General features: G+C 36.0%; 3 protein-coding genes and 2 long non-coding RNA genes across 6 annotated transcripts in view; 3 read left to right on the forward strand and 2 right to left on the reverse strand.

The window, feature by feature from the left end:
- Positions 1-27,349, forward strand: part of LOC149702729 (uncharacterized) — a 157,899-nt gene that overhangs the window by 20,060 nt on the left and 110,490 nt on the right. The window lies entirely within an intron of this gene.
- LOC149702730 (protein Wnt-4-like) overlaps positions 1-27,349 on the forward strand; it is a 151,310-nt gene that overhangs the window by 17,531 nt on the left and 106,430 nt on the right. The window lies entirely within an intron of this gene.
- The window catches only part of LOC149702731 (uncharacterized), a 37,611-nt gene continuing 12,181 nt past the window's right edge, over positions 1,920-27,349 (reverse strand). Inside the window, exons 2-4 of the mRNA XM_089866645.1 lie at positions 3,473-3,834; positions 2,577-3,026; positions 1,920-2,124 (exon numbers count right to left, since the gene is read on the reverse strand). Coding sequence (XP_089722771.1) covers positions 2,582-3,026; positions 3,473-3,834 — 807 coding nt within the window. The 3' untranslated portion in view covers positions 1,920-2,124; positions 2,577-2,581. The remainder of the gene's footprint in view (positions 2,125-2,576; positions 3,027-3,472; positions 3,835-27,349) is intronic.
- LOC149702732 (uncharacterized) lies at positions 4,411-4,966 on the reverse strand. The gene is made up of 2 exons (XM_089865790.1): positions 4,826-4,966; positions 4,411-4,751 (listed from the first exon to the last, which is right to left on the reverse strand). Exons 1-2 carry the CDS (start codon positions 4,932-4,934, stop codon positions 4,510-4,512), a joined length of 351 nt encoding a protein of 116 aa, XP_089721916.1. The 5' UTR covers positions 4,935-4,966; the 3' UTR covers positions 4,411-4,509.
- On the forward strand, positions 13,004-17,033 carry LOC149702733 (uncharacterized). Its single transcript, XR_016381846.1, has 2 exons — positions 13,004-13,862; positions 13,927-17,033. It is a non-coding gene; the product is annotated as an uncharacterized LOC149702733 (long non-coding RNA).

Here is a 27,349-nt window from a genome sequence, read left to right on the forward strand (position 1 = left end):
TGAGGGGTGAAAATGGACGTTCTGGTCCTGGTAGGCAAATGTTGAACACATTCCTATACTGTTTCATACGTGCATGATGTTCCTATAATTTAGAACAGGCAAACTATGGCTGCTGGGACGCCTGTCTTTGCTGAGGGGTGAAGATGGACGTTCTGGTCCTGTTAGGCAAATGTTGAACACATTCCTATACTGTTTCATACGTGCATGATGTTCCTATAATTTAGAACAGGCAAACTATGGCTGCTGGGACGCCTGTCTTTGCTGAGGGGTGAAGATGGACGTTCTGGTCCTGTTAGGCAAATGTTGAACCCATTCCTATACTGTTTCATACGTGCATGATGTTCCTATAATTTAGAACAGGCAAACTATGGCTGCTGGGAAGCCTGTCTTTACTGAGGGGTGAAGATGGACGTTCTGCTCATGTTAGGCAAATGTTGAACACATTCCTATACTGTTTCATACGTGCATGATGTTCCTATAATTTAGAACAGGCAAACTATGGCTGCTGGGACGCCTGTCTTTGCTGAGGGGTGAAGATGGACGTTCTGGTCCTGTTAGGCAAATGTTGAACACATTCCTATACTGTTTCATACGTGCATGATGTTCCTATAATTTAGAACAGGCAAACTATGGCTGCTGGGACGCCTGTCTTTGCTGAGGGGTGAAGATGGACGTTCTGGTCCTGTTAGGCAAATGTTGAACCCATTCCTATACTGTTTCATACGTGCATGATGTTCCTATAATTTAGAACAGGCAAACTATGGCTGCTGGGAAGCCTGTCTTTACTGAGGGGTGAAGATGGACGTTCTGCTCATGTTAGGCAAATGTTGAACACATTCCTATACTGTTTCATACTTGCATGATGTTCCTATAATTTAGAACAGGCAAACTATGGCTGCTGGGACGCCTGTCTTTGCTGAGGGGTGAAGATGGACGTTCTGGTCCTGTTAGGCAAATGTTGAACCCATTCCTATACTGTTTCATACGTGCATGATGTTCCTATAATTTAGAACAGGCAAACTATGGCTGCTGGGAAGCCTGTCTTTACTGAGGGGTGAAGATGGACGTTCTGCTCATGTTAGGCAAATGTAATTGAACACATTCCTACTGTTTGATACATTCATGATTTTCCTATAATTTAGAACAGGCAAACTATGGCTGCTGGGACGCCTGTCTTTGCTGAGGGGTGAAGATGGGCGTTCTGGTCCTGTTAGGCAATTGTTGAACACATTCCTATACTATTTCATACGTGCATGATGTTCCTATAATTTAGAACAGGCAAACTATGGCTGCTGGGACGCCTGTCTTTGCTGAGGGGTGAAGATGGACGTTCTGGTCCTCTCAGGCAAGTGTTGAACACATTCCTACTGTTATACGTCACCCATGCTATTTGCCCATAGAACCAAAGCAGTACCAAACATGGCCGCCCATTGCTAAAGCTAATCCCGTGACATTTTTCCTAGGTACTGACGTCACACCTGAGATATCTTTATTACAAACGTACTAGCAAAACAAAAACTCGAATCGTGAAGAGAGTTTTTTTTCCTTACCTAATTTGCCTTAATCATGAAATTAACGTAGAACATTGGTGAACTTGAAGAAGCGGGAAATATTTTTAATCCTCATTAATTAATTCATTAATAAATTAAACGAAAGCGGTCATATTTTTTATATCAAACTATTATATATTTATCTCAATAATATACCTGCAATTTTACAAACACAACATTTTGTTATATATTATTTTCTTCTTTTTTTTTTGGTTTAGTTTTTGTTTTTGCGATAGGAATCATACATATTTTGCCACAAAATTTATTATATTTGAACCCGTTTCTTTAAAATAATACATGTTCAGTTTATTTATTTCTTTTTTTTAACAATAAATTTTTTCTTTGTCGTGCTAATTTATGATTGACACTTTCGCGCTCTTATTTTTATAATCTTTTTTTATATAATTCTTTTAATTTTTTTTTTAATTAAGGAAATAACCCTTTTCTTAGAATATTTAATTACACGAGAGAAAGAGAGAGAGAGAAAATGGTTGAAAATTAAAGATAATACGTCGTTTTTATTTAACCAAGTTAGTTAGGAGGCGTCTTTTAGTTTCAAATACGGGTTGTTTTCCTGAAATGAAATGAAAAAATTAAATTTTTGTTATAGGCCAGATTCTGGCACACTCCTGTAAGCCAACCTTCTGGGCGACCCTATCATACCTTCCGTTAGTAACCTCCCAAGTAAACCCCATATCCTTTCCCTTTTTAATCATATACTAAATCTTAATTAATCGCACTCTTGCCGAGGACCCTTATCGGAACCTTATTGCGTTGAAACTTACTACTATCCCTTTAGCATTTTTATTAATCAAGTTAATTAGTTTAATTAGAAGAATCTACATCTATATAAGTAATTAATGCCTTGCGTAAGACACTTAACCTTTGAAGCATAAATTCTGCATTGGAGTTACTCCTAAGTACTTGGTACTCACTAAGTAAGATTTTTGCATCTCTCCGCCATATTGGAAAATGGCGACCAGAAATTTAAAAAAACCTTCACGACAAGTTTTATGGTTTTCTTACTTAATTCAAGAGGTGGCTTTCTTTTCGGCGGGCGCGTCTCTCTTGACGAATCCGTTGAATCCGGATCTGTCAATTTCGTCAAAATTCTTTTTAGCGAATCCGTTGAATCCAGATCGGTCAATTTCGTCAAAGTTTTTCTTGGCAAATCCATTGAATCCCGATCGGTCGATTTCGTCGAAATTCTTTTTCGAGAATCCGTTGAATCCTGATCGATCAATTTCGTCGAAGTTCCTTTTGTAGAATCCGTTGAATCCGGCGCGATCGATTTCGTCAAAATTCTTTTTAGTGAATCCGTTAAAGCCAACGTTGTCAATTTCGTCAAAGTTTCGCTTTTGATGTCCGAATGTGGCTCCGCTTAAACTGTCCAATCTCTTGCTTTGGCCGAATAAGTTTCCCAAGGGTTCGAACTTGTTGCGTTTTTGGGCTCCGTGGACTCCAGCTGGTAGGGCTCTGTTTATGCAATTAAGAATTTGAGAAAATGGATATACCCAATAATTCCTAGTAGCTGTGTGTATTCCTGGTACAGCATAAGTTCATAAGGTATGTTCCATAAGTATGATACTTCCTATACTTCATAATGCTAGAGACTTACAGCTCGAGCTAGTTCGAGAACGACAAGCGAGAATTGAAGTCCTAAACTCGGTGGTTAATTTTGCACTGTCAAATCTAGTCCTATTTAGTCTGTACTAAGTCTTTGACAACGCCTCACCAGGCCTCCCTCGCTTTACCTCGAATCTATGACCTACTTCAATCACTTCATGACAAGCTACAGTTTCTAACTAGTGACAAACTTATGGCGAACATATCTTATGAACTTATGGGTACAGCTGAGCTATAGTCACACCTTTATTTTACTTTGGGTCTCTTTTAAATTAAATCTTAGTTTAATTCCTTACCTTAAAACCTCTCCTCCGCCAATCCTATCCAAAGATCGAAGTACTTCACCGCCGCTAAGTCGATCCAATGACCTTAGAACTTCGCCTCCACTCAATCGGTCCAAGGATCGAAGGACCTCTCCACCTCCTAACCTGTCCAACGACCTAAGAACCTCTCCTCCGCTGATGGGATCCAAGGACCTCAAGACTTCCCCGCCACCGATTCTGTCGAGTGCTCGGCTTTGGATTAAACTTCTGACCACGTCCCCTCCGCTCGGGTATTTAGCAGCTCCCGGTTGGGGTTCGGTCGGTGCCATTCTTAATACTTCTCCACCCATTATACGGTCCAGTTGACGGACTGCTGGAGCGTTGTTTTCGACTTGCTGTTTTTTGGGAGAAAAGAAGATAATTGCGTTTTTATTAATTTTGTTAGGAAATTCGAACATATTGAAGAGTTACAATGTTCTTATCTTGGATTTTCAACTAAATTCCAGCAAAAATGATGTACAGGTTACCCAATAGAATATTTTTGCAACCCATTTGTTTTACATAGTTTACAGACATGGAGGATTAATACCATTTGCACCAGGAGTTCTGGTTATTTGTGTGACAAGATTGTATTTCATTTTGTCCTGATCTCATGGTGCAAATGTTACGAAATCTTGTATACCCTCGAAGTGGTTTACAAATGCTTAAAATTGCCAATTATAAAATGTTTCCTTATCAGAATTCTCGGATTTTCTAATTCGTAATTACCGTGAACTTTGAAGTGGTTAATTTTTATTTCTTATCGATTTAAAGTATGGCTTGTATATTTTTGAAGCCCAGCCTTAGATCAGTTTTCAAAACTGTGGTAAACTATTTTTTTATCACCCGCGAAATATTTAGTTCGAAATAATTGAATATACACGCAAAATAACACATTTTTAGTATATTTTAAAAACCCATTTATTCCCACACAAAAACATATTTTACATAAATTAAATAAAGTTAAAAAAAACACCTTAAAATTATATTAAAACATCAAGCCCAACGATCATGGATTTTAACTGCACTTCCTATGGTTTATCTTCGATGGAACTAGAGTTCTCAAATTTAGGTGGTCCTATTAGGGTGGAATTAAGACTATCTAATATCTCGGGCAGTAGGGATTCAATTTTGAAATCGGTAATAGGCTTCATTGTTGGCATCTTCCATTCCACTGGTTTCCAGGACGGAAGTGTTTGAAATTTGAAAGGGGCTATTGTCCATAATCGAGGGGGTGGAAGGGTGTCTATACCGTCGATTCTAAGCTCCATTACTGGCAAGATATTACTATTTAGTTAAGTTCCGGCATTTAATTAGTCACAGGCCTTGAATTTCCTAAATACTTACAACCAGTAACGTTATTGCGAACCCAACGAGACTCCAACTTCCCGTTGACCGTACTTAAAAAGACTATTGCCGCCAGTATTGTTGCAATTAATGGAAGATTCATTTTCATTTAGGCTAATTGTAGTCTTTATTAGGACTAATCCCACCGATAAGCTCAAATGCACTTCTTATGTGGAATTTTCATTCATTTATATACCTTACAAATATGAGCTACAGATTCGTTGTTTTTTTAGTTATAAACTAATTAAAAATATATATTTTTTAATTTTTGTGCAATTGGACAAGCGTAAATAGCTTTATACTATTTTAAAGTGTGGTTTTTTTCCCCGAATATATAGCAAGGATATTTAATTTTTCAGGAGTCCGGGACCCTCCCATGTTTATCGTACCTTTTTAGATTAAACTGCTAAAATATAAAATATATATTGTGAAAACGCCCGCATTACGAATAACTAATGGAAAACAAATGTTTCTTAGAAGGGGTTGGTACTTGGTAGGGTGACCACTCTTAAAAAAATTTTAAATTTACAATTTTCAGTTGGTTGAATTGAACGTCCATAGCGTTTGATACATTTTATGAGGGTATTTAAATGAAAATTTTACTTATTTTCTTGCACAAACGCTTATTTGGATTTGTATTAAACTCTTACTTTGTTGTCGACGGCGATATTATTTTGGTAAAGCTTCAGGGATGCAATTAAATAAGGAGAAATGAACGAAGAAAAGGTTTGGTTCGCTGTGTATTAATGTATATCCGTACTAGCAGTTGACTAAATGTATATATGATACTTCCCTGTTAAGGTCATGAACTATACCGAAATGCACTCCACTTTACCTGTGAAGGGCTTATAATGGCATCATCATTTAAGCTTATTAACTCCCTCTTAATTACATAAACGCACCACCATCATTAAAGTTAAGAAACTCGTTATCTTTGATAGCAAAAGTACTTAGGAAGAACGAAAAGAATTCGTTAATAATACCTGCAGGAATGCATACAGCTAATAGGAATAATTGTGTATCCATTTTCACTCAACGTATCTTTAAACGGATTTTGTGGGAGGAGCTAGACTAATCAAGGATGCGAAATCTGAGAGAAATAGGCGGGCGCGTTAACTGTGGAACAGTTTAATTCCGGTTGGACGCTAGAAATAGGGGAGGAATACTCGGAAAAATGGATGGTGGGCAGTCTACTTCAGATCGTTCCCTGTGTTGCACCTTGCGTTCGCGCCTGACCTCGCGTTACTACCAAGTACCAACCAATTTATGAAATCGCAGTTAGAAAGACGCCATCAGAATTATGACACGTGACGGATAGTAAGTTCTCAAGCCCGGCCCTCAAAACCGGCATAGAAATTAACACGGGATTTATATGGGGACGCAATCATTCCTGCTAACGGTATGCATTCCTGATAATACAAACTAACGATTAAAAGTAATAAAGCTCGAAAAGGGCCCCGTTTTCGTCAAGACATCAGAAACGAAATATGGCCGTATTAAAGACGACTTATAAGTTTGTGTACTTTCGGCTTAGTCGTCGTGAATGACTGAGGGAAAAGGCAAGGCATAAGGCAAGAAAGACTCTGACATAACCTTGCTTGGTTGGGTTGGGTGGTTGGTTGTCTTTGGTCATTATTAATAGAGGAAACGTTTACTTTCTTGCGTCATACGTTTATACCATTTTCTTCCTTCCATTTCCCTTTGATATCCTGCTGTATATTTTGAGGGTCTAGGGATAACCCGTCCCTAATGCTTACAAATGGAAGAAAAGGTTTTTGGTTGCCCTAGGCCTGTATGCAGCCAGGGAAAATGGACAAATGTCACTGTACTTTTTCTTCGCTTATATATGTATGTAATATTCTCGCTTCTTGGCCATCGAATAATCGTTGATGATTTACTCACTACTCCATCATTTTTGCTTATTACAGGGTTCGCAAGAACCTGGGAAATTCAGGGAAATGAATAGTTGACAGAAAATTCAGGGAAATGAATAGTTGACAGAAAATTCAGGGAAAAAATGGTAGACAGAAAATTCAGGAAAATAAATAGTTGACAGAAAACTCAGGGAAATTTAGAATTTTCAGTAAAATTCAGGGAAATCAGGGACATTTGTGTGGTTTGAGTAAACTTGTTCTGAAGGGGTTGCTTTAATTATAAAACCCACTCCCGTTCTTATTACTCCATGCATGGGAAATAAACTGTAAAAATCAGGGAAATATATTGGAAAAACCTGGAAAGCTCATCGAAATCGGTTTTCCAAAAGTTGTCTGAACCCTTATTAGCTTTTCTACGTGGTTATTCCGTTCAATAGAGGGAAGGACTTGCAGGTCCTTTTGAGACGTTATGGGCCACGAGTTGGGGTTTGCTTTATGTGAGAAGTATTTATGGTACTTATATAGTATACGTCATATCGCGCATACATTATTCCACTCCTCGATTCGATATGTTATAGTTCAATCCCAAAAGACGGACATACCACGCCGGTATTGACCCATCAATCCATTCATTCATAATGTAAGGTTGACGGACGTAGCTATGACTGGGAATAGAATAGCTTTTTGGAATAGGCCACCTATACCATTGTAAGAATAAATATTTCAATAATTTCCTTATTTCTGGTTCTATTTACAAGTGTTAGATAATAGATACATTGAAGTCGATCCTTTAACTCTACGTTTTCCCTTTCTAAAGATGATAAATACATTTGGTTTCAAATATAATGGCTTAAGCAATTTAGCTATTTCTAAATTGACACTTCAAACTTTTCGCCAGAACCTTGATACAAAGAAGTACTTCATAGCATTAACAAAACATTTGACATATCCGGCTAATATGCGTTCTTAGTATTTTCACTGTACCTTCTACTTTCTCTGATTTATTTAGAAATTTGCATAAACAGAATCTGAATACGCTGAAAAATTGTAAGATATATAATTGCTTGGAAAAATTGCATAATGGACGATGCAAGCTTTGCTTACACTTTCTTAAATCAAGTTCAACAACTTTCATCATTATAAAGTTTGTTGTATATCCCGTCGGGGAAGAAAGCAAGCTTCACTCTAAATTCGCCATTTTCCAAGATAAGGAAGCTTTGCTTTTTAAAAATGAAAATTCCGAAAAGCATTTGGAATTCTTTAATATACGATGTCTGTGGGTTTTATACAACCAGAAGATAATAATAGAGGAAGGATAACACTGCGTATCCTCTTAATTCTTCAGTTATGTCACAAAATTCTTCCCAGGCTAGGGAGGGAGCCCTTTTTGTTTGCTCTCCCGCTCATCAAACTTAATCAAGATGGGCATCGCACCGTGCTAGGGTGAATTCTATAACTGTTTGGTATTGTACTAAATCCTCAGTTGCAATCAACCTGCACAAACCTTGATTGTCTTGACGTGGATGGGACAAAAATCCTCAAGCGCATGCGCCTTGGCAAATAGTTAAGCGCTAATAGAGTAATGATGAGGGAACTATTTATCGCGTATGTGATACCTTGCTAGAATAAATGTTAATTCTGATGTTGGGAAGAATCATGTTACAATTACACCTTCCCATTTTGTGATTTGTACACTTCTCTCGAAGAGAAGTATTATAGACGTCTGATACAACGTATATGTTTAAATCGGTAACGAAGTCAGTTTGCCGTTTCGCAATAAATGTTAGAGTAAACGCGGGATGGGGGGAGGGGGGGGGCGTTCAGTAAACCGGAAAGTTTATTTATTCGATAGAGAGCGAGAGAAAGGGAGAGAAGCTAAAGGTTTCTCCAAGATTCCCTCCCTTCTCAAGAGACTATTCTTAGCAGCACCTCGAACTCTAAAGCTATATCGGCAAAACCGCGAAACTCAAACTCTATTCAAATGGGGCATGACTGAATTTCAAATGCAGCCTTTATAGTTAGTTATATACTGTATATTTGAGAAATATATATCTTAACTTCTTTTTCTTGGAAAAATCTCACGATCCCTTCGGATTAAAGGAAAAGTTGTAGGATGATATTTAGTTACTGTAGTAAATTAGACTAATTAGTCCGTTTAAGATTTTTTTATTCATATATACATTGTGTTTCTGATTTGAATCTTTTAGGGATATATAGACACAAATGTAGCTAAATATCCATATATATCTATCCTTGTGTCTATATAACCTTTGTTTCAGAGAGAAACATATTAGGTTACAAATCACGTAGTTAACAATGTTTATAAATATTTATTTGCTGACTGATTATCAACGCCTAGCCCAAACCATATATACCTAGGGGGCCGAAAAATTGCAAGGACGTTACTTTTAAGTAGTAGCCACTCTCTAAGAAGATTTTATTTTTCAAATCCTTCGACATCTTGAATAATGGCTGCCAGAAATGTAACCAAAGCCTTCTTTATGGAATAAGTTCGTCCTTTCATTTCAACAGATTTCTTTAATATTTAGTTCACTACTAAATTACTTCCTATAGACGGGCTTTATGACTTCGATTAACCGCCATCTTTCAAAATGGCGTCCGAAAAGAAAAAACCTTCTTTATATTATAATATCCGTGCATTTCAACAGATTTATTTAGTATTTAGTATAGTGGTTTCCCATATCCTACAGACTAGCCAGTTTTTGGGTCTTCGATTTGCCGCCATCTTTTAAAATGGCTGCCATAAAACTAATAAAAATAACCCGGGTGCCTTTGTTACTAATCTATACATAAAACAAATGCAAGTTTTTTGTGAGTCTTCTCCTTTAAAAATAAAAGTAAAGAAAATACCGTATTATATATTGGGAAAATTTTGAAATGTCAGTCGACTCACTCACTCGTCTTTCTAGGGACTTTAGAGCTCCTTTCCCCGGTCAATTTCAAATTGAAGTACAATCAATTTCTCTATAATAAGCGTAAAGTCTCGGAACGAAGCTTATTTGAGTGTATATTATCTCAGTCTGTTTGGGCTGGAAACTTTGTTTTATGGCCGGTGTTGTTGGTCGCATACTAAACAATCTCAGCCAGCTATAGTTTTATATTCAAGCTTGCTTGCTAGCTTTTATTTATTTTTGACTTACGAGGCACGTTTCACTATTAAGACGAATTTCGTGTTGTTTCCACCGAGAGAGATCTTTTAGTTACTTACACACAAGCTGCCACCCAATGCGTGCATGCCTATTGAAATATTTTAACTTCATTGATGGCCTTTTAAGTATGGAAGGAGCCGCTTGCACGACGACGGGATTTTCTCAAAGTGCTTTACTTAGTTTATTTCAAGTATATATACTTAGTTTTACACTTTATCCGTTTTAATTTAAGCCTTTTCCATAGACTTTAAGCTTAGGCCTAGGTTAAATTCTATTATCTAAAGCATAAGGCTATGATGTTATCCAGAAGTATATGGGGATCGAGTACTCACTCGTCTGTACCGAGTAACTCGATACGAGTATCGATACTAGTACACATACCGATAATAGCTTTTGTTAGTTTTACTAATAGAGACTATTACCGAGTTGTTGTGTCAACATTCGATAAATTCTCCATAAAAACCGGTTAATAATCGATAAATACTCGCAAAATCAAATAGTCGACACTGTAGAAAAATGTATTTGCTAAATGGTCGGTAATTGATTGAAAACAAAACCAAAAAGAAAAACTACTCGAATCGATAATCGGTTTGCCATAGTTTTTGATATTCGATAATCGATAATCGAATCAATAAGAAAAAAAAGTGCTACTCGCCGATGCCTAATATTTTCTACGTAATTGTATCGGAATATTTCTTGTAAAATTACGTCTGCTTACGGCGGATTTACTGGAAACCATCGCCTACTCCACAAGTAATCCAAATGGACCGGGAAGGAATCACAATAGGCCATGCCTCAATTCTGTTCCCTTTCTAAGGAAAAACGCCAAATAAAAGATGGCGCCAGGAGCCTCTTTAATTTTGGCTCGCATTGACTCTTACGAAGCCCCATACTTACGCATTGTAGGGTTATGCTAGTATATTAATAAAATAAGTTAGACGCTGCCCCCTAAAGACATCTTTTTCTTGAAGAGTGGTGTGCGGCGGGTTAAACATTTCTACAGAGGCTGGTAGAAAAGACATTAGTTTTTTCATCCTGTAAGTTGGCTTAACCTATGAACCCTTTCTGTCATAAATCTGTTTTACACTCAATCCCATTAAATGCATCGTAAAGGAATTCCGAAGATTTAAAATAGATATACTTTACAATTTCTTTCGGAACATTGGCTTACAGAAATCCAAAATCCGACGGGAACTCGTTCCTATTTATCTAAATATAAATTAATCTTCGCGTGTCTTCCTAACGCCGCTATGTATATAGTTCTGCAGGTCGATTTACCAAATTCCTCCTTGGTACCATAACGTCCCTTGACATTGGATAAATCCCATGCATGCACCAGCGTTAACTTCACATTTTGACCAATGACATAGCCCACGGTGCATGGTGAATAAATGGTTGGTGAATAAACACTAGGCCTAGACGTGTCTCAAAGGGGTCGTTTGCAATAGGAAAATAGACGATGGTTCTTTTCCGGGTTTTACTCTTGTTGTTTCACAGTTTCAGTCTAAAAGTGCGTTACTGAACTAATCTGAATCAGTTTAGGGGGTTTATATTTTGAATTAGTTAAGTTAGGACGTCGTCATATGACGGATCTTTGTCTTGATATCGGCTTTCGTTTTTTTTTTCCACACTATATCTTGACACTATTTGCCTTATTTTTCAAGACGACTTGCTTGATCTTACTCAGCACTACAGGATGTAATTACGGTACCCTTTAAATGGATGGGCCGTGGGTTTGAACTTCGAACCCTATTATAGCCACGGTATAAGTTAACTTCGTTTATATTAAGTTAATATTACCATCATGTTTATCAAAAATCGGTTTAAAAATGGTAGATTCCGTTGAGTATATTTTACATTGGTTTCTGAAAAAGGATACTGCATATAAATTGTATAAAATCGAATTCAGGAAGTCCTTGGCTTTCTTTTTCTTTTAAAATAACCAACCACTTCGGAAAAGGAAAGAAAAACTATAGTAATGTGTTGGGTTTGTTCATGAGACACAGTTGAATAAATGGGAAGGCGCGGCTAGATGTCATTGTCTGTTTCTTAAACTAACAATTTATACTATAGTCTTCTGTTGAATTCACCTTCTTAAGGTGAACAGACGGTGTAGTTCGAAACACATCGATCTTGTTAAATAAAATTCTACCATTGCGAATAGTGAGATGTGTATATAGTGTTGCATTTTATTTTTTTCGGAAGTACATTTCCCCGGGACCGGAAGTAGATTAATTGGTAGTTGTTACTCAACAATCGTATTGTATCCGACTTGTTTTTTTAAATTGGTATACAGGGTGTTTCTGATAAGTCCGTCATAAATTAAGGGGGATGTTCTTTGCGCGATTTAGAGGGGTCATCCATAAAATACTCTAATCTTAACTCAATAACAGTGGCCCTCAGGGCAAAGTGTCATACAAAATTTTCGACTCAAAACCGCCCAAAGAACATCCCCCTTAATTTATGCCAGACCTTTCAGAAACACCCTGCATATTGAAAATAAATAAATAAATAAATCGATAAAGAAAGTATATGTATGGGAGGTTCCACCAACGTTTTGCGTGATTGATAAAGATTATGGGTTTTGAATTATCGATTAAATATAAATGATGGTTTGATCCATTCCATAAACTGTAGCTTAAAGGTTAAGCATTTGGTGAAGGTGTAATAAATGATTTTTATATTAGCTTGACATTTACACAATCTAAATAAATACAATCAATTTATTTGGTTGAACTTTAACTAACGTTACTTTATAAACCAATTATCGTCGTAACACTCAATGTCAAATCGTGTTGGAACATAAATGAAATCATCGAAAGTACACAATCTTAAACACATGACGTAGTATATAGTTAACCAATGAAAGACTAACACAAAAGAAAAACATTTACTAAGGTAAAAATATTGACCGCATTTCAAGTTCAGTAAATTATCCAGTTCATACTATTATGGAAAACAGGCAAGGCCTGAATAATCATAATTATTTCAGAAAATCAGAATACATTAGGGGTAATTTAAGTTCGGTAAATTACAGTAGGTACAATGCGTATTAATGGGTAGCTAAAGCGTTTGAATATGCAAATTTTAAACTTCAAATGAAAGAAAGTATAGTGTTAATCTGATAGTGTTTTTACTTTTGCGCTCTTTAGAGCTCGAAAGTATTGTTCCGACCTCTGTTGGCTGGTCGGCTGGCTGGATTTGGTGTAACCGCATAATAAGATTCTTCATAAATAAACTTTTTGAATTTCAAATTTCCCGCGAATTTTCGACTCGAAATTCATCCGTAGTTCACGTTACACCTCATAGGTGGCGTAACGTATTTAATTTCAATTGAAATTATTTTCCCGTCGGCGCCGGGCCTCGAACCCGCGATATCCCAATCCATACGAGACGTCAGTGAAGACGCCCGGCCGCGCGCTCTACCACGAAGCCACGCTTGCTTGTAATATAAAGCGAGATAAATTATACTGAAGAGAAGAAAGAGAGAGTTAGGATATGGACCCCCCCCCCCATCTCCCCGACGCCCGCACTTACTGCGTGGGTTTAGCGGGAGACGAGAGAGAGAGAACTGTGCAACTGTATGGACCCCCCACCTCCCCGACGCCCGCCACTGGATGCTGTCGAATATATATTGTATCGCGCTAGAGGAGGAGAGACAGTTGCTTGCAATTTTTTTTTGCAATTTATAATTATTATATATCTTTTTAATCCTAGGCAAGATTAGATTTCTACTTGGGAACTTAAACATTACAATTAATATTATCATATTAATCAAAAAAGAAATTAAGGTTCTCCCCGACAGAAGGCGCGCTAAGCAGAGAGAGTTTTCTAATTTCACCAATGATATCGTTTTTTAAGACTCGTCTGCTTAAAAGTTAGGCAGGTTGATTTACTAATAAAATTAAATGTATTAACAAAATGAAACTCGAGTCAGCGTTTTAAAACTATAACTAGTTTGGGACGGAGGTACCATTGCTCACTATTTGTTTGGCAAGTTTAAAATTAAATGATCACTTAACGGAACTGACATAAAATAATAGGTAGATTTTTGCAGAATTAAATTGCAGATTCTTTGCAAAATTAACTAATCATTTTGGCAGTTTCCGCTCTCGCTGGGTTCATCTACTAATAACAGTTACGTAAGTGATAATTATAAAAATAAAATCAACAATCTCATAAAATCAACAACTCAAAATATAAAATGAAATTTATGATCAAAATGAATCTAATTTCAATCAACGACAAACGGAATCAACGTGTTCATCTCTCCATCCACGGAAATATGAAATTTCTACATGAAACATGAAAGTGCTATCAACCTAACAATTTTTAGAAATGTAATTTTAATCAGTGAAACATACTCATTTAAAGTTAACTAATTATAAGTCGCTAATTTGATTATTATATTTAAAAAAAATTATATTATTTAAGTAATAAATTTAACGATGGTGTTGATAGTACCAATAGAGTATTCAAGGATTGATTACGTTAATATCAACATATCAAACAAAAAGTATTTAATTATAATTTGGAATTTCAATTTAAATTTATACAGTTTTTTAAATGCCCATTGAGATTCAGAGTCTGTCACTGAATGTTGAAGATCTCCAGTCTCTGCCAAGTGATTTAAATTTTCAGACCCTCTCTGTGGGAAAGGGGGAATTAAATTAACGAGACTTACAAACTGACATCATCCTTAAATTAAATAAGGATTATAAATGAAAATTTAAATCAAGGTATTGAAGGTTTAATTAACGTTACTTTGAAAGTATCGAATTAAAAATTTACAACTTAAGCTCATCAATAAAAAGAACATTAAGATAATTATTAATAGGCATAAACAATCATCAATAAAAAGAACATTAAGATAAATATTAATAGGCATAAACAATCATCAATAAAAAGAACATTAAGATAATTATTAAAAGGCATGGGCATGGACAATTTTACTCGGACCCCGAGTCCCCGACTCCCCGTCCCGATACACTAAAGACCGAGGCTTAAACCTCGTAGCTCGCGGCCATCTTTATTGTTTACATCATGGGCTCGTCACTACAGGGTAGGAAATAAGACAGGTTTACAAGTCCCAAACCAGTTTATTAATTGCTCGGACCAGTTTATTTATTCCAAAAGTTGGGGTCAGTGGTATCAGGGAGCACTTTATTAATTAGGGTTTTTGGAAAAAATAGACGGTGGGACCAGTTTATAAATTCGGGGTTCCTTTTTAGAATTTTTCTATCTCAACTCATTTTCTACCAATTCTACTCCTAGGTAGTTAGTACTCCTTGGCTACAACTTCCCTACAAAAGTTTTGTATTCTATTGACTATTGATCTTGTCTAGCGTCTATACTCTAGAATGAGTCTCTTGTAGTCGACAGTCTAGACCATAGCCAGTACTAGTTGTCAGTAATCGTATTTCTCAGTAGTGCATGGTCACATTACAAGATTTTGATCTGGCTTACTGATAGCGAGAGAAGATATTGCCGCTGAATTTATGGAAAATGCAATAAGGAATAAGGCTAGTTCAGAAAAGGATTAAGAACTTCAAATATCATTAGACATGTTGATTGATATTTAGTGGCAACTAGTTGAAAAATTGTGATAAGAAATAAAAGTTAACTGTTATGGATTGTTATATGCTACTTTTTCCTACAGTAAAAAATTCAAATTCAATTAGAATTTCCAGCTTCTTTACTTTTGTGTCTTTACGTGCTTTTTATTCTCACCATTTTAGAAATTTAATTTATAGTGGGACCGGTAAAATAATAATTAATGCGAGGGTCACTGGTCCCAAGGACCACCACCACATCCGCAACACCAATTCGCCGCAACCCACTCCGAAACAGACGAGCGCCTGAAAGGCTCAACCTATGAGACAGCAGCTAAACCAAGTTTTCACCATAATAACAATAACCTCATGAAGGACAGTATAAATAATGAGTTTAAACAAACTTTTCACCATAATAACAATAACCTCATAAAGGACAGTATAAATAATGACTTTAAACAAACTTTTCACCACAATAACAATAACCTCATAAAGGACAGTATAAAATAGTGACTTAAACAAAGTTAAATCTGAATTACAATCTACCTCATTAAGCTCAACCAAACTGTTACAAATGCATAGCGCAATATTACAAGTTGCCAATGATCTTCGAATTTTATTGTTAAACCCTCACATTATCTTAAGACTCATACAGTCACTGGGTTTTAATCTCACGGGAGAGTATTGCTATATTCGTAATTCCCGCCTATTCCAAACACAACCTAGATGGCGCCCCATCCTCAGATATCGATTGATTGTAACCCCCATTTTCTAATTGGCCATATGTCTAATCAGCGCCACTAGCGGATGGTCTGAAAACTACTCCCATAGAGACTAGGTATATTTAAGCGGGTTTGCAGAATTTCCGACAGATGGCGCGGCGTTCGAGCCACCTGGCGGAAATTCTGCAAACCCGCTTAAATATACCTAGACTCTATGGGAGTAGTTTTCAGACCATCCGCTAGTGGCGCTGATTAGACATATGGCAAATTGTCTGTTTACCAGGCAAATTCAAGGGGGGCTGCCATTGCGTCTTAGTAGTTTTTGATACCGCCATCTAGCGTCGAAGTAAAGCGTAAAATTCGGTATTTTTGTCTCTTTAAACGTCGGTGTTTAAAGCCATCTAGCGTTCAAAAGCAGGAAGTTCAAAACCTTCGTCTGAAATCCTTTGGCTCGGTGAATCCGATGATTTGAACATATTTTTTAATTCTCATTGGTAATTAGTAAGTTTTGAAAAGTAAAAATGGCAAGCTGGGGTAGAACATGTTCCGTTCTTGGCTGTAAAAGTAGTGATAGGGATTTAAGGGAGTGGAGATCATGGGTTTGCAAACTTCATTCGGGACCTGACAAAGGGTTAACTCTGTGTCATAAAGATTGTTGTTGTCCGCGGCCATTTTTAAAATACGGAATAAAATCAAAGTACAGAATTCGCTCATTAGATGGCGATTACCAAAAACTACTCACATTTTAAAAATGGGAGGTAACCTCGTACATCGCGTATAGGAGAGAACACTCCTCGCTTCTTTATCCGCACTCAAGCGGCATCCTTGCCACCCAATGTAACGAATGACCATAATCATATGGTAGAATAAATCTTGGATATTGATTAGTATATCTAGCCTAATTAATCCACCAAGACTTGAACACTACAGTTAATTACTTATTTAATTAAACTGTAAACCAAATTCTTACTAGATTGGTTTTATTCATAATCGGAATGCTATTTTATAAACAATGGAAAAAAACCTGAAAATTATAAATTTGTCGGGGTCAATGAATATAGTAATACTAATTCTAGTCACTAGAGGGCGCGCAAAAGTGTAATCTGGCCGGGGCCATCTTGTTCATACTTCGAGTTAATCTACCGCATTTTCTCACTCCATACTTATCCAGTGTGGAATGAAAAACATTGCCCAAGGCATTTTCCAACACTCTTGTGTCCTATAAGCTCTTTTTTCACGTTTATTTTACAGTATATTCAAGCTCTATCTGTTGTTTTTTCTTAGTTAAGTTTAAAGTTTCCTTTATGGTGTTAAAAAAACGAGGTGCTGTAAAATGGATATTGGAAATTTTAAACTATATTTTTCGCCCGCAGCGATTATGCAAATTAGTTATAGAGGTTTTTCACGAAGGTTTAATATTACGGGAGAAATTTTTAATTTAAATATAAGGAGGTATAAGGCAGGGTTGAAAGGTATTCGGCCATTTTTAACGGACACCAAGGTTAAAATTATAATATTATTTAATTTGAAAGTAATGTTGAGGAAAATAGAACCCCGAGCCCATTTTATTGCAACTTTGGACTATTTTTTTATATTTTAGATTAAAAATTGCGTCATTAAAGAATTTTAATATCAACAGTGGCACTCCGTTTTCAAGAACACTGAAAGGAATTTGAATAATTTTTGAAAATATCATATGAAACTAACTATATCTATAGCTAGGAACTATTTACTAAAAGTAGGAGCTAATTACTAAAAGTAGGAGCTATTTACTAAAAGTAGGAGCTATTTACTAAAAGTAGGAGCTATTTACTAAAAGTAGGAGCTATTTACTAAAAGTAGGAGCTATTTACTAAAAGTAGGAGCTATTTACTAAAAGTAGGAGCTATTTACTAAAAGTAGGAGCTATTTACTAAAAGTAGGAGCTATTTACTAAAAGTAGGAGCTATTTACTAAAAGTAGGAGCTATTTACTAAAAGTAGGAAGTATTTACTAAAAGTAGGAAGTATTTACTAAAAGTAGGAACTATTTACTGTAACCAGGTACTATTTATTGTAACTAGGAACTAATTAATAAAACTAGTAGCTTTAATTAGGAACTATAGTTAAGCCTACAAGTAAGGAAGAAACGAATTTTTTTTTTCATTCGTCTATTTCAACTATATACTTTGCTAAATACTATCATTGGCATACAAAATACTAGTCGGTTCGGTTTTAATTAATAGGTTGTTTAAGAAATTAACCCAAAACTGCGTAGGGCCCATTTGACCTTTTGAGTATGGCAGGAGAAAAATCCCAAGTACTTTTAAATTTTCATGTTTGAAATAAGGTTTGACACGCTGCTGAAGTATTTCAGAAATTTAAACCTAAAATAATTATAAGTTTGAAACGTCTGACTCTATACGTTTTTATAACAATATCTTAAAATGTCTAATGGAAATTATGATTGCCCCATTTTCCAAAATGCCCGCCAATTATAGTGGGCAATTAACCAGGGTGGAATTGGTTCCACTGTATGACAGTTATCTAGTAATAATACGGTAGCTGGTCTTAAGTCGACAAAAAACCCTGTGAATTTTAAATTTTAGATAAACGTCAAATAATCTTCTCCAGCATGACTCAGTTTATTTTGAAGGGTTCTTTGCTTTTAAGCAAACCCTCTAAATAAAGTTGGATTTTAACAGCATCCATATCGTAAAGAACCACAAAGCCTTCCTCACATATCTCTCCATTTTCGCAGTAAATATAAATCTGCATTTAAATAACTTTGAATCGCTGGTTTTCCGAGTGCCTTTTTCATCAAAATCGGATTATACTAGATGGCTTTTACCTGCCGCAGAATCGTCAACATTGCAGCAAAATCGTAAGCGTATACAACCACTCAAAGAAAACATATATAGATATATATTTTCAAACCTATGAAATGTTTGTTATTTTCGTTTAATATGATGCCAACAAAACCCGTAATCCGCTATAGGCAATTTTATTTGAAAAGTCACATGCATTTCAATGGAAAAAACAATATTACCATAATCCCTAATGCGCAGTGACTCTAAAGTACGAATGGTGATGTAAGAACATCTATTGCTATTTTCAAAGAGATTAAGGGCATTGCCGAAAGCATTTTAGGCTTAACTATATGATGTTTTCATATACAGGAGGAAATGGACCCGGTTTTTGACTTCTATAAGCTTAAATATTAAGTAAGGCTCTAAAGGATTGAAGTTTATTTATACACAATAGTGCAGGCGGTCTTTTGATAAGTATCTTCACGCTTTTAGCTTCTCTTTGTTGCGTTTTGGTATCGTGAAATTTCAGACCTCGCGCCTGAACACACACTCTCTCCATTTGATTTAAAACTCTTATACAGGGTGTTTGTGAAAGGTCCATCAATAATGAAAGGGCGTATTTATTGGGCCATTTTGAGTCGAAAATGTTCTATGACATTTTTCCGTTCGGGCCACTGTTTTCAAGTTATGATTGGAGTAATTTACGGATGACCCCTTAAATTTAATTAAGAAATTGAAAGACAGCGCTAATTTAATGAAGGGGTCATCCCTAAAATATTCAAATCATAACTCGAAAACCGTGGCTCGGACGGCAAAATGTCATAGAACATTTTCGACTCAAAATGGCCCAATAAATACGCCCTTTCATTATTGATGGACTTTTCACAAACACCCTGTATAATTCAAAGGGTTTAATCACACCTTTTGAATTTTTGTAAATACCGTGGATGGAAATATTTTTATTATTGGAAGATTTTATTTGAAAGAATAATTTTTCGTTTAACGCGAATTTTGTGTTACTCTTATGTTATACAGGGTGTTTCTGATAAGTATGGCTGGTATAAATTAAGGGGGATGTTCTTTGGGAAATCAATTTTGAGTTTAAAATGTAATAACTTCTATCTATCTCCATTTTGCCACAAGGGACACTGTTTTCGAGTTATGATTTGATTTAAGTGTTTTAGGGATGACCCCTTAATTAAATTAGACATCATTGTCTAAATCAGTTTCTTTATTAAATTTAAGGGGTCATCCATAAAATACTTTGACCAATCTTAACTCGAAAACAGTGTCCCTTGTGGCCAACAAAATGGCGATAGAAGTTACATTTTCGACTCAAAATTGATTTCCCAAAGAACATCCCCCTTAATTTATGAAAGTTTTATCAGAAACACCCTGTATTGTGAATTTCTTTTTTGACTAGGATAGTTTTATTTGTGGAAATTTAGGGCTTATTTTTTTATTTTTTTTTCTGTTTCGTAATTATTTGTAATCTCTCTTAATTAATTACCAAGAGTCTTTTGTCCCTAAGGAAGACGAAAATTGATTTGAAAATCCTTATTTAATTTCAAAAGAGGCAAATGTTTTATCACTCTTATATAAACTTCACAAAATCTTATTTCAATGCTTAATTCAATTTAAATGAATTAAATTAATGAGACATTTTTCGGCAAACCAGCGGAGAGATAAATGATCCATTTTAAATGTTTAATGAGTCTCTTAAAAATAGTTGTTGTTAACCCTTTGCTTCTCTAGCTAACCAATCAGCGCTCTACTTTTATGACGGTATCTTTTTCCTCTCTCCAAGCAGTATCGAGTAATTAAGCTAAATTGTATCTCATCCCATTTCTTATATTTGCACCCTGAATTTGGTTCAACGATCTTTCACCTTCCCGTTATAGTTTAAATTTAACTAACCGTTATTTATTTATTTATTTATTTCAGCACACAATAACTATATCTAAAAATAGACTATTTTCATAGAAACCATTTACACAAGAGTTTATTCACTATTTTTCTTTTCAAAGTAATATATTAAGGTAACTAAAAAAAGGCGTGGCATATCGTGACAACTATTATATAATGTCATTTTCTGTTTATAGAAATAGTTATTGGTATTGATTCATAACACATACACACAATCAACCGCGGTATAATGTTCTAACTAATGAAACTGCAAAAATTGAGTACGTTAACTTGGTTGGGTCAGGGATAGATTTAATTTTAGAGGTAGGAATGGAAAACGGTTAGTATTTACTTCAGTCCGACTCATAGACCACCCAGTATAGAGCCCCTCCCTCCAACACCTAACGAAAAGTTTAAATTGTCTTATTGGCTCACTTAAGCTTCGTTTTGATGACGTTGTTTACCTCTTTCGCTATGACCCGCCTCTTCTTTCATACCCCTCCGTCCCGTGGAAGGGGGTCCGGGACTTTGACGCGAGCCCAGATTACTCTGTTCTCCATTCCTACTTCTAAAATTAAATCTATCCTTGGTTGGGTATCCGTAGAAACTAGCAAATTGTAAGCAGGGAGCCTATATAGGGGTGGTAGCTTTATAGAAAGGGCTAAGGTAAATAACTTCATACATGTAGCTGGTTCTCATACGCGCATCTCCTTCGGCGCATGCCGTTAGAAGAGGGAACGTCTCACGTGATTCTTGATGTTAAAGTCTAGGTTCTCTAGGCCATGAAAGAAACATCTACAGAACTCCCCCTACTCTCTCTCTCGCTCTCGCTCTGATGAAAAAGCTGGACTCGGTAGGGAAGGGTTGCTGGACTTCTTTCGCATAAATCTAAGTATTCGCGTATAGATAGGTAATAAAGCATATGATGTTCATTTGGAAAAAAGCCATCGATGCAAGTTCTTCCTTTGCATTGTATTCCCTCTGCATAAACTCAGAAACCGTATTGTATAATAAAAATAAACGTCATGCAAAGTAGGCTTAGGAAACAATGATTTGCTTTCACGACAGAGTAGTATACGAGCGTCGTCGTGTTAATCGTTTTTTGGCCTTTCATTTCAACCTGACTCGACTTTCTTTTCCATGGACTGCTTGAGCGCTCCATTTATATTATTTTGCAAAAGAAGCTAGGCCTAACGAGGCCTTGGATACTTAACAAAGTCTGCTACACTATTATCATAAGTTCCTAAAATATGCTCTATAAGTTTGTCACTGGTTACAAAGTGGAGCTTGTCATGAAGTGACTGAAGTAGGTCATAGATTCGAGGTAAGGCGACGCCTGGTGAGGCCCTGTCAAAGGCTTAGTACTGCAGACTAAATAAGTCCTGCAAAACTAACCACCGAGTGTACGAATTCAATTCTCGCTTGTCGTTCTCAAACTATCTCTTAGTAAGTCTCTAGCATTACAAAGTATGGTTAGTGTCATACTTATGGAATATATTTGATAAACTTATGCTATTATGCATAGCAATTAACATTCGAAATATAAATATCATTCTGATCGCCTGTAAGTTAGCTTTTCCGTGAACCGGGGTGTGCAGCGTGTGAAACATTTTTACAGGGGCAGGTAGAAAATACGTTACGGTTTTTCAGCCTGTAAGATGGCTTCTCCTAAGAGATTCTAATTGTAGTTCATTTCCTTAATTATAGTTTAATTAATTAATACATATTAATATATTTAAATATAATTAAAAATCTGATTTTATTTTAAGAAAAAGATTTATAGCAATTTGTCCTATGCTTAACTATAGCAAGTATGACCTTTAGAATATGCATTGTATTGCTTTTTTATGTTGCCTTACGTCAAACAATGCGCTAAATTTAGTACTTGTATACTGTACTCTCGCTGGAAACGATACTTTCGCGTGCATTGCCTTCATTTGAAGCAACTCGTCGTTACGTATTTTTTATTTTGACTTGTTGATGAGAATGGTTTATTTCCATTTTTTTGAAACTAAATAGATTTTGGGACTTAATGATCATGCCTTGTTTATTACTTGGACGTTTTCAGTCAGTAGCCATGGCATAAAAATGAAAGCATAAATATTTTAATTGTTTCGTGGGTTTTTAGCTTGCTTACGAACCATTAAAGTGATATATCTATAGACAGACCAAACAAAATACATACTTTGTTGTAATATTGTAGCTTGAAACTACTACAGGATGTTTATGAAAAGTATACCATAAATTATACATTGTGTTCTTTGGGGCAAGCTGAGTGGAAAGTGGTTGAAGATTATGTGGTCTACAACATTCAGTTACGGGGGTATTTGTATCCAAACATTGATTGACCCCTAAAATATGGAAACAGCCACCCAGGTGGAGTGATACGTTTGACATAAACCAAGAAGTGATATCTAGATTATTAGGGAGAAGGTATAAATTGGCCACATTTCCAGCTTTATCTCCAGTCCAAACGTAGCAGGTCCGGAGTTAATCCCCGCCTCTAAATTACAACCAGCATATCATTGGCTCTTGAAAACTCACGTCAGCGCGACGCGAATGACGAAAATTACACGTATTTTCCGACTGAGGAGAGGCTGCGAAAGAGCCCGGCCTCCTTTTACGTCCCCCCTTGTATTTTGAAAGGGAGACTGGGACTATGGCGCGTGAATACCTAGGCATCTTATACCTTCTCCCTAATAAACTAGATATCACTTCTTGATAGGGGCAATTAAATATCTTAAGACAACCTATTTTACATCGTTTATACGATCTTTCTAAAAAAAATATTTTCATATTAAGAACGCTCATTTAAATTTGTTAATTAAGTTTATGCAACCAATTAAACTATCATTATGAATACATGATGGGAAAATCCCTGCTAAATCTTATACAATTTAAGAAGGTCGTCTTTCCTGAATGCCTTAAGTTAGCTAGCATCAGGTACATCGTTAAAGTTTATCTTTTTGGTAATTTTGAGCTTAGAAAATTATTACTTCCGAGTAAAGTAAATGTTCCTAATGAAAGAAAAATGATTTAGTGGCGAGATTAGTTAGTAAGTTGAAAGCAAGCGCCAAGCGGCTTCCTTTATAGCTTGCTTTTTACCTTAACGAGAAATTTGTGGCTTAGGCTAGTGGGTGTTGAAGTGTTCCTATATTGGCTGGCCAGTTTCGAAGTGCTTCCGACCATATTTCATGGATGCCGCCTTTAAACGTCATTTAACTCAATTTAGGCCTAAGGGAAGCACTTTACAAGCCTTTCGTTTTGAGAGGAGCGGCGGAGACTTCGGAACATTTTGGTTCATAAATAGGTGGGCCTAAATGCCTTCTTTCTTTTTTAGAAGGGCATTTAGAAAGTGTTTCGAGACTCCGAACTATATACTGCATGCGCGGATGAAGTTTTAGCGTAGACCTTGAAAGTAATGGCATTCATGGACCGTCTATGTTTCTCCATATTCATTGGCTGGTCATTTACTACAGGGTTCATACAAACCTGGTAAACCTGGAAAACTCGGGGAAATAAGTAGTCCACAAAAACCTCAGGGAAATATAGTATTTTAAGTAAAATTCATGGAAGTCAGGGAAATTTGTGAGGTTTGAGTAAAGACCTGCAAAGATATGAAAAATATATGGGAAAAGACCAGGAAAGTCAGGGAAATTTATGGGAAAATACCAGGAAAACTCAGGAATATCGGTTTTCCAAAAGTTGTATGAACCTTGTACGAGACACTTACTAGCTAAATTTTTATTTGTACCTTCAAAGTTTTAATAGTATTGGCAACTCTTAAGTTTAAAGTTTCTTTTCTTTTCAGTTCGAACGTAATGTGTATGCTCTAGACAATAATTTTGAAGTATTTTTCATTCTACTGTCTACACCATCACCCCCTTCCTCCTTACCTCCCTCTTTCTCTCTCTTGGCGTTTGACCGAGGGGCTAACCATCTCTCTCAGACTCCCAGTAAATCTATTATGAGTTACTCGTAATCATTTTATCACTTTCAAGGGTATGGGGCTTTTAAAGATTACGTAAGCGTCTTCTATTTAGTACAGTAAAAGGTACACCGAGTGGCTCTCCCCTCTACTCACCCACTTTCCTATAAATGACTATAAATGTGGGCCATATAAGAGATTTACCATAATTCACTTTTCAAACCTTATTGGTCCGCTACCTCTTTGCATCTTTTGGGCGCCATAGCCACCGCTCTTCAAAAGCTACTGTACCGTAGCATACCAATAACCCTAAATCTTCGCCCGGTAAACTTATATTAGGCCAAAAAAAGAGGGGGGATTCGCAAACCCCCTAAATAAGCCTATTTCGGTTGTTGTAGATGCACTAACACGATAACGCGAATCTCTTATAGATTTAGGTATACTAAAGAGTGGGGAAAAGACTCTATAATCTAAAGTCAATAACGACAAACTATCTTCAGCCTGTCCGGGCTCTAATCTTATGGATTGGGACGCGGAAGTTATACTGTTATAAGCTTAGGCTCGTGAGATTTCAGATTTAGGAAGGACATTTTCTGATTTACTTCCGGAATTCTAATTCCTTGTGTGTTAAGCTTGGATTTCTATAAGCTGAGTTGCCCCTCCGCTTAATTAGAAATATTTAACTATTATGTTCGTACTTTTATAGTTTATGATAAGTCTGACTGACATAAATTAAGGGGTATGTTCTTTGGAAAATCAATTTTGAGTATAAAATGTAACTTCTATCTCCATTTTGCCACAAGGGTCACTGTTTTCGAGTTAAGATTGGTCAAAGTATTTTATGGATGACCCCTTAAATTTAATTAAGAAACTGATTAAAACAATGATTTCTAATTTAATTAAGGGGTCATCAATTAATAAAACACTCTAATTATAACTCGAAAACAGTGTCCCTTGTATCAAAATGGAGATAGAACATTTTTGAATCAGAATGCAGAAAGTTTTTCAAAAGTGAAATTTATATTCACATAATATCGAATTAGTTTTAAGTGTCCTACATCTCATTAACTAAAAGAACAGTTTATTCAATCGCATAAATTAATATTAGATATTATAGCCTTATTAATTATATTGATAAAGTATCGTTTCAACAACATATACTTAGTCCCTAATTAGATTGATTCAAAGTTTCAAACTTAAATTAATTGAGCGAAAATCTGCTTTCCTATGCGTGATTGATGAGGATGATAATTTGTTTCAAGAGCCGTTTACAAACAGATTCTTTAACCTTCTTGGAAAAAATGGCAGTTTCTCATCAATCCTTTGAACTGAATTGAAAGAGAGAACTCGAGTTAAGAGGGATATTAAGCGAAAAGGCATAAGGATGACTTGAATAAGACAGTGCACACTCGATCGAAAATGATGGATGTTCGTTCATTTATTTTCATCATAATGACCCCGACCCCGGGTACCAGCGAAAGGTTAATAGCCTCATTGGAACGTTTAATAACCCATAATTTTTTAGCTCTTACGTTCAAGTGCACTTTGCAACAATTTTTTTCATTTAATTCCAATTTGGTGAGAGGTACGTGTCCGAAAAGAGGGGTTGTTCAAAGAAATTTGTTCGTTTTATGTCGAAAACCATACCTTTTCGTGGACTAGGTGTCCAGTCTTTGGATCTTGGCGTCACGTGGTAGCTGTGACGTATTCCAAATAATTTTTAGTCACCTGCCAATGCCTATACTTTACAGTTCCTTAAAAGGGATGGATTGCAATCATAGCCTGAAACGTTCATTCCACCACTACGCTATCAATTAACCCGAGTTCATTCACTAAATGTCATCGCGTCACTTTTTGCAATTAATTTTTTTGCATCATATCACGCGTTGTCATTTCGTTCCGTCTTCATCAAGCTCGTTCGTCCCCAATTAGTCGCCGCCTTGTCTAATTTGCGTGAAGGCGATATTACCAGATATTACCGAAAGAAAAAAAAAAAACTCCAAAATATCCTTATTGTCAGCTGACCCACTCCAACTTTGAATGTTCTTAATTTGGTCTTTACGTCATAATATTGCTATTCGTACCTTTGAGTTAAATGCAAAGTAGCATTGGGTTTGAGTGGTGCATTGTTTCAGGGCGTGCATGCTTGAAGATACTCTGATATCTCTTTCTCATTTTTAGGGAAATTCGGAGAAGGGTGTGAACGATATTATAATTTGTAAAATTAATTATTTATTCATTCAAGAAAACGTGCGTTATTTAAATTCTAGAAAATTGCTTTATAATTTAAGTAGTTATTATCTATGTATTATTATACCGGGAGAAAGGATAAGCTATGTTCAATATTGGAATTATAGTTATACCCGTCTTCACTGTGTAAGGATGAAACTGCGAGATGTGCGCAGGTACTTATGGAAACTCATGATGCTTGGGGTCACGCGGTGACCTCAATAAAAGGATGTGGCACAAGCTCCTACCCCATCATATAGATTCCCAGTGTCACTTCTGTTCTTTTTTTCTTGGAAAAAACCTTCTTTGTGGAACAATGTCCGTACATTTAAACAGATTTCTGTAATATTTTGAAA

The sequence above is a fragment of the Phalangium opilio genome, unplaced genomic scaffold, assembly GCF_054372755.1.
Source record: "Phalangium opilio isolate 3A_F unplaced genomic scaffold, DU_Popi_V2 ptg000017l_1, whole genome shotgun sequence".
In the NCBI taxonomy this organism is placed as follows: Eukaryota; Metazoa; Arthropoda; class Arachnida; order Opiliones; family Phalangiidae; genus Phalangium; species Phalangium opilio.

Coding starts and splice junctions, on each gene's coding strand:
- LOC149702732 (XM_089865790.1), bottom strand. CDS start 4,934: ATGAAAATGAATCTTCCATTAATTGCAACAATACTGGCGGCAATAGTC. Junction 4,752..4,825: donor TCGCAATAACGTTACTGGTT/GTAAGTATTTAG, acceptor ATATCTTGCCAG/TAATGGAGCTTAGAATCGAC.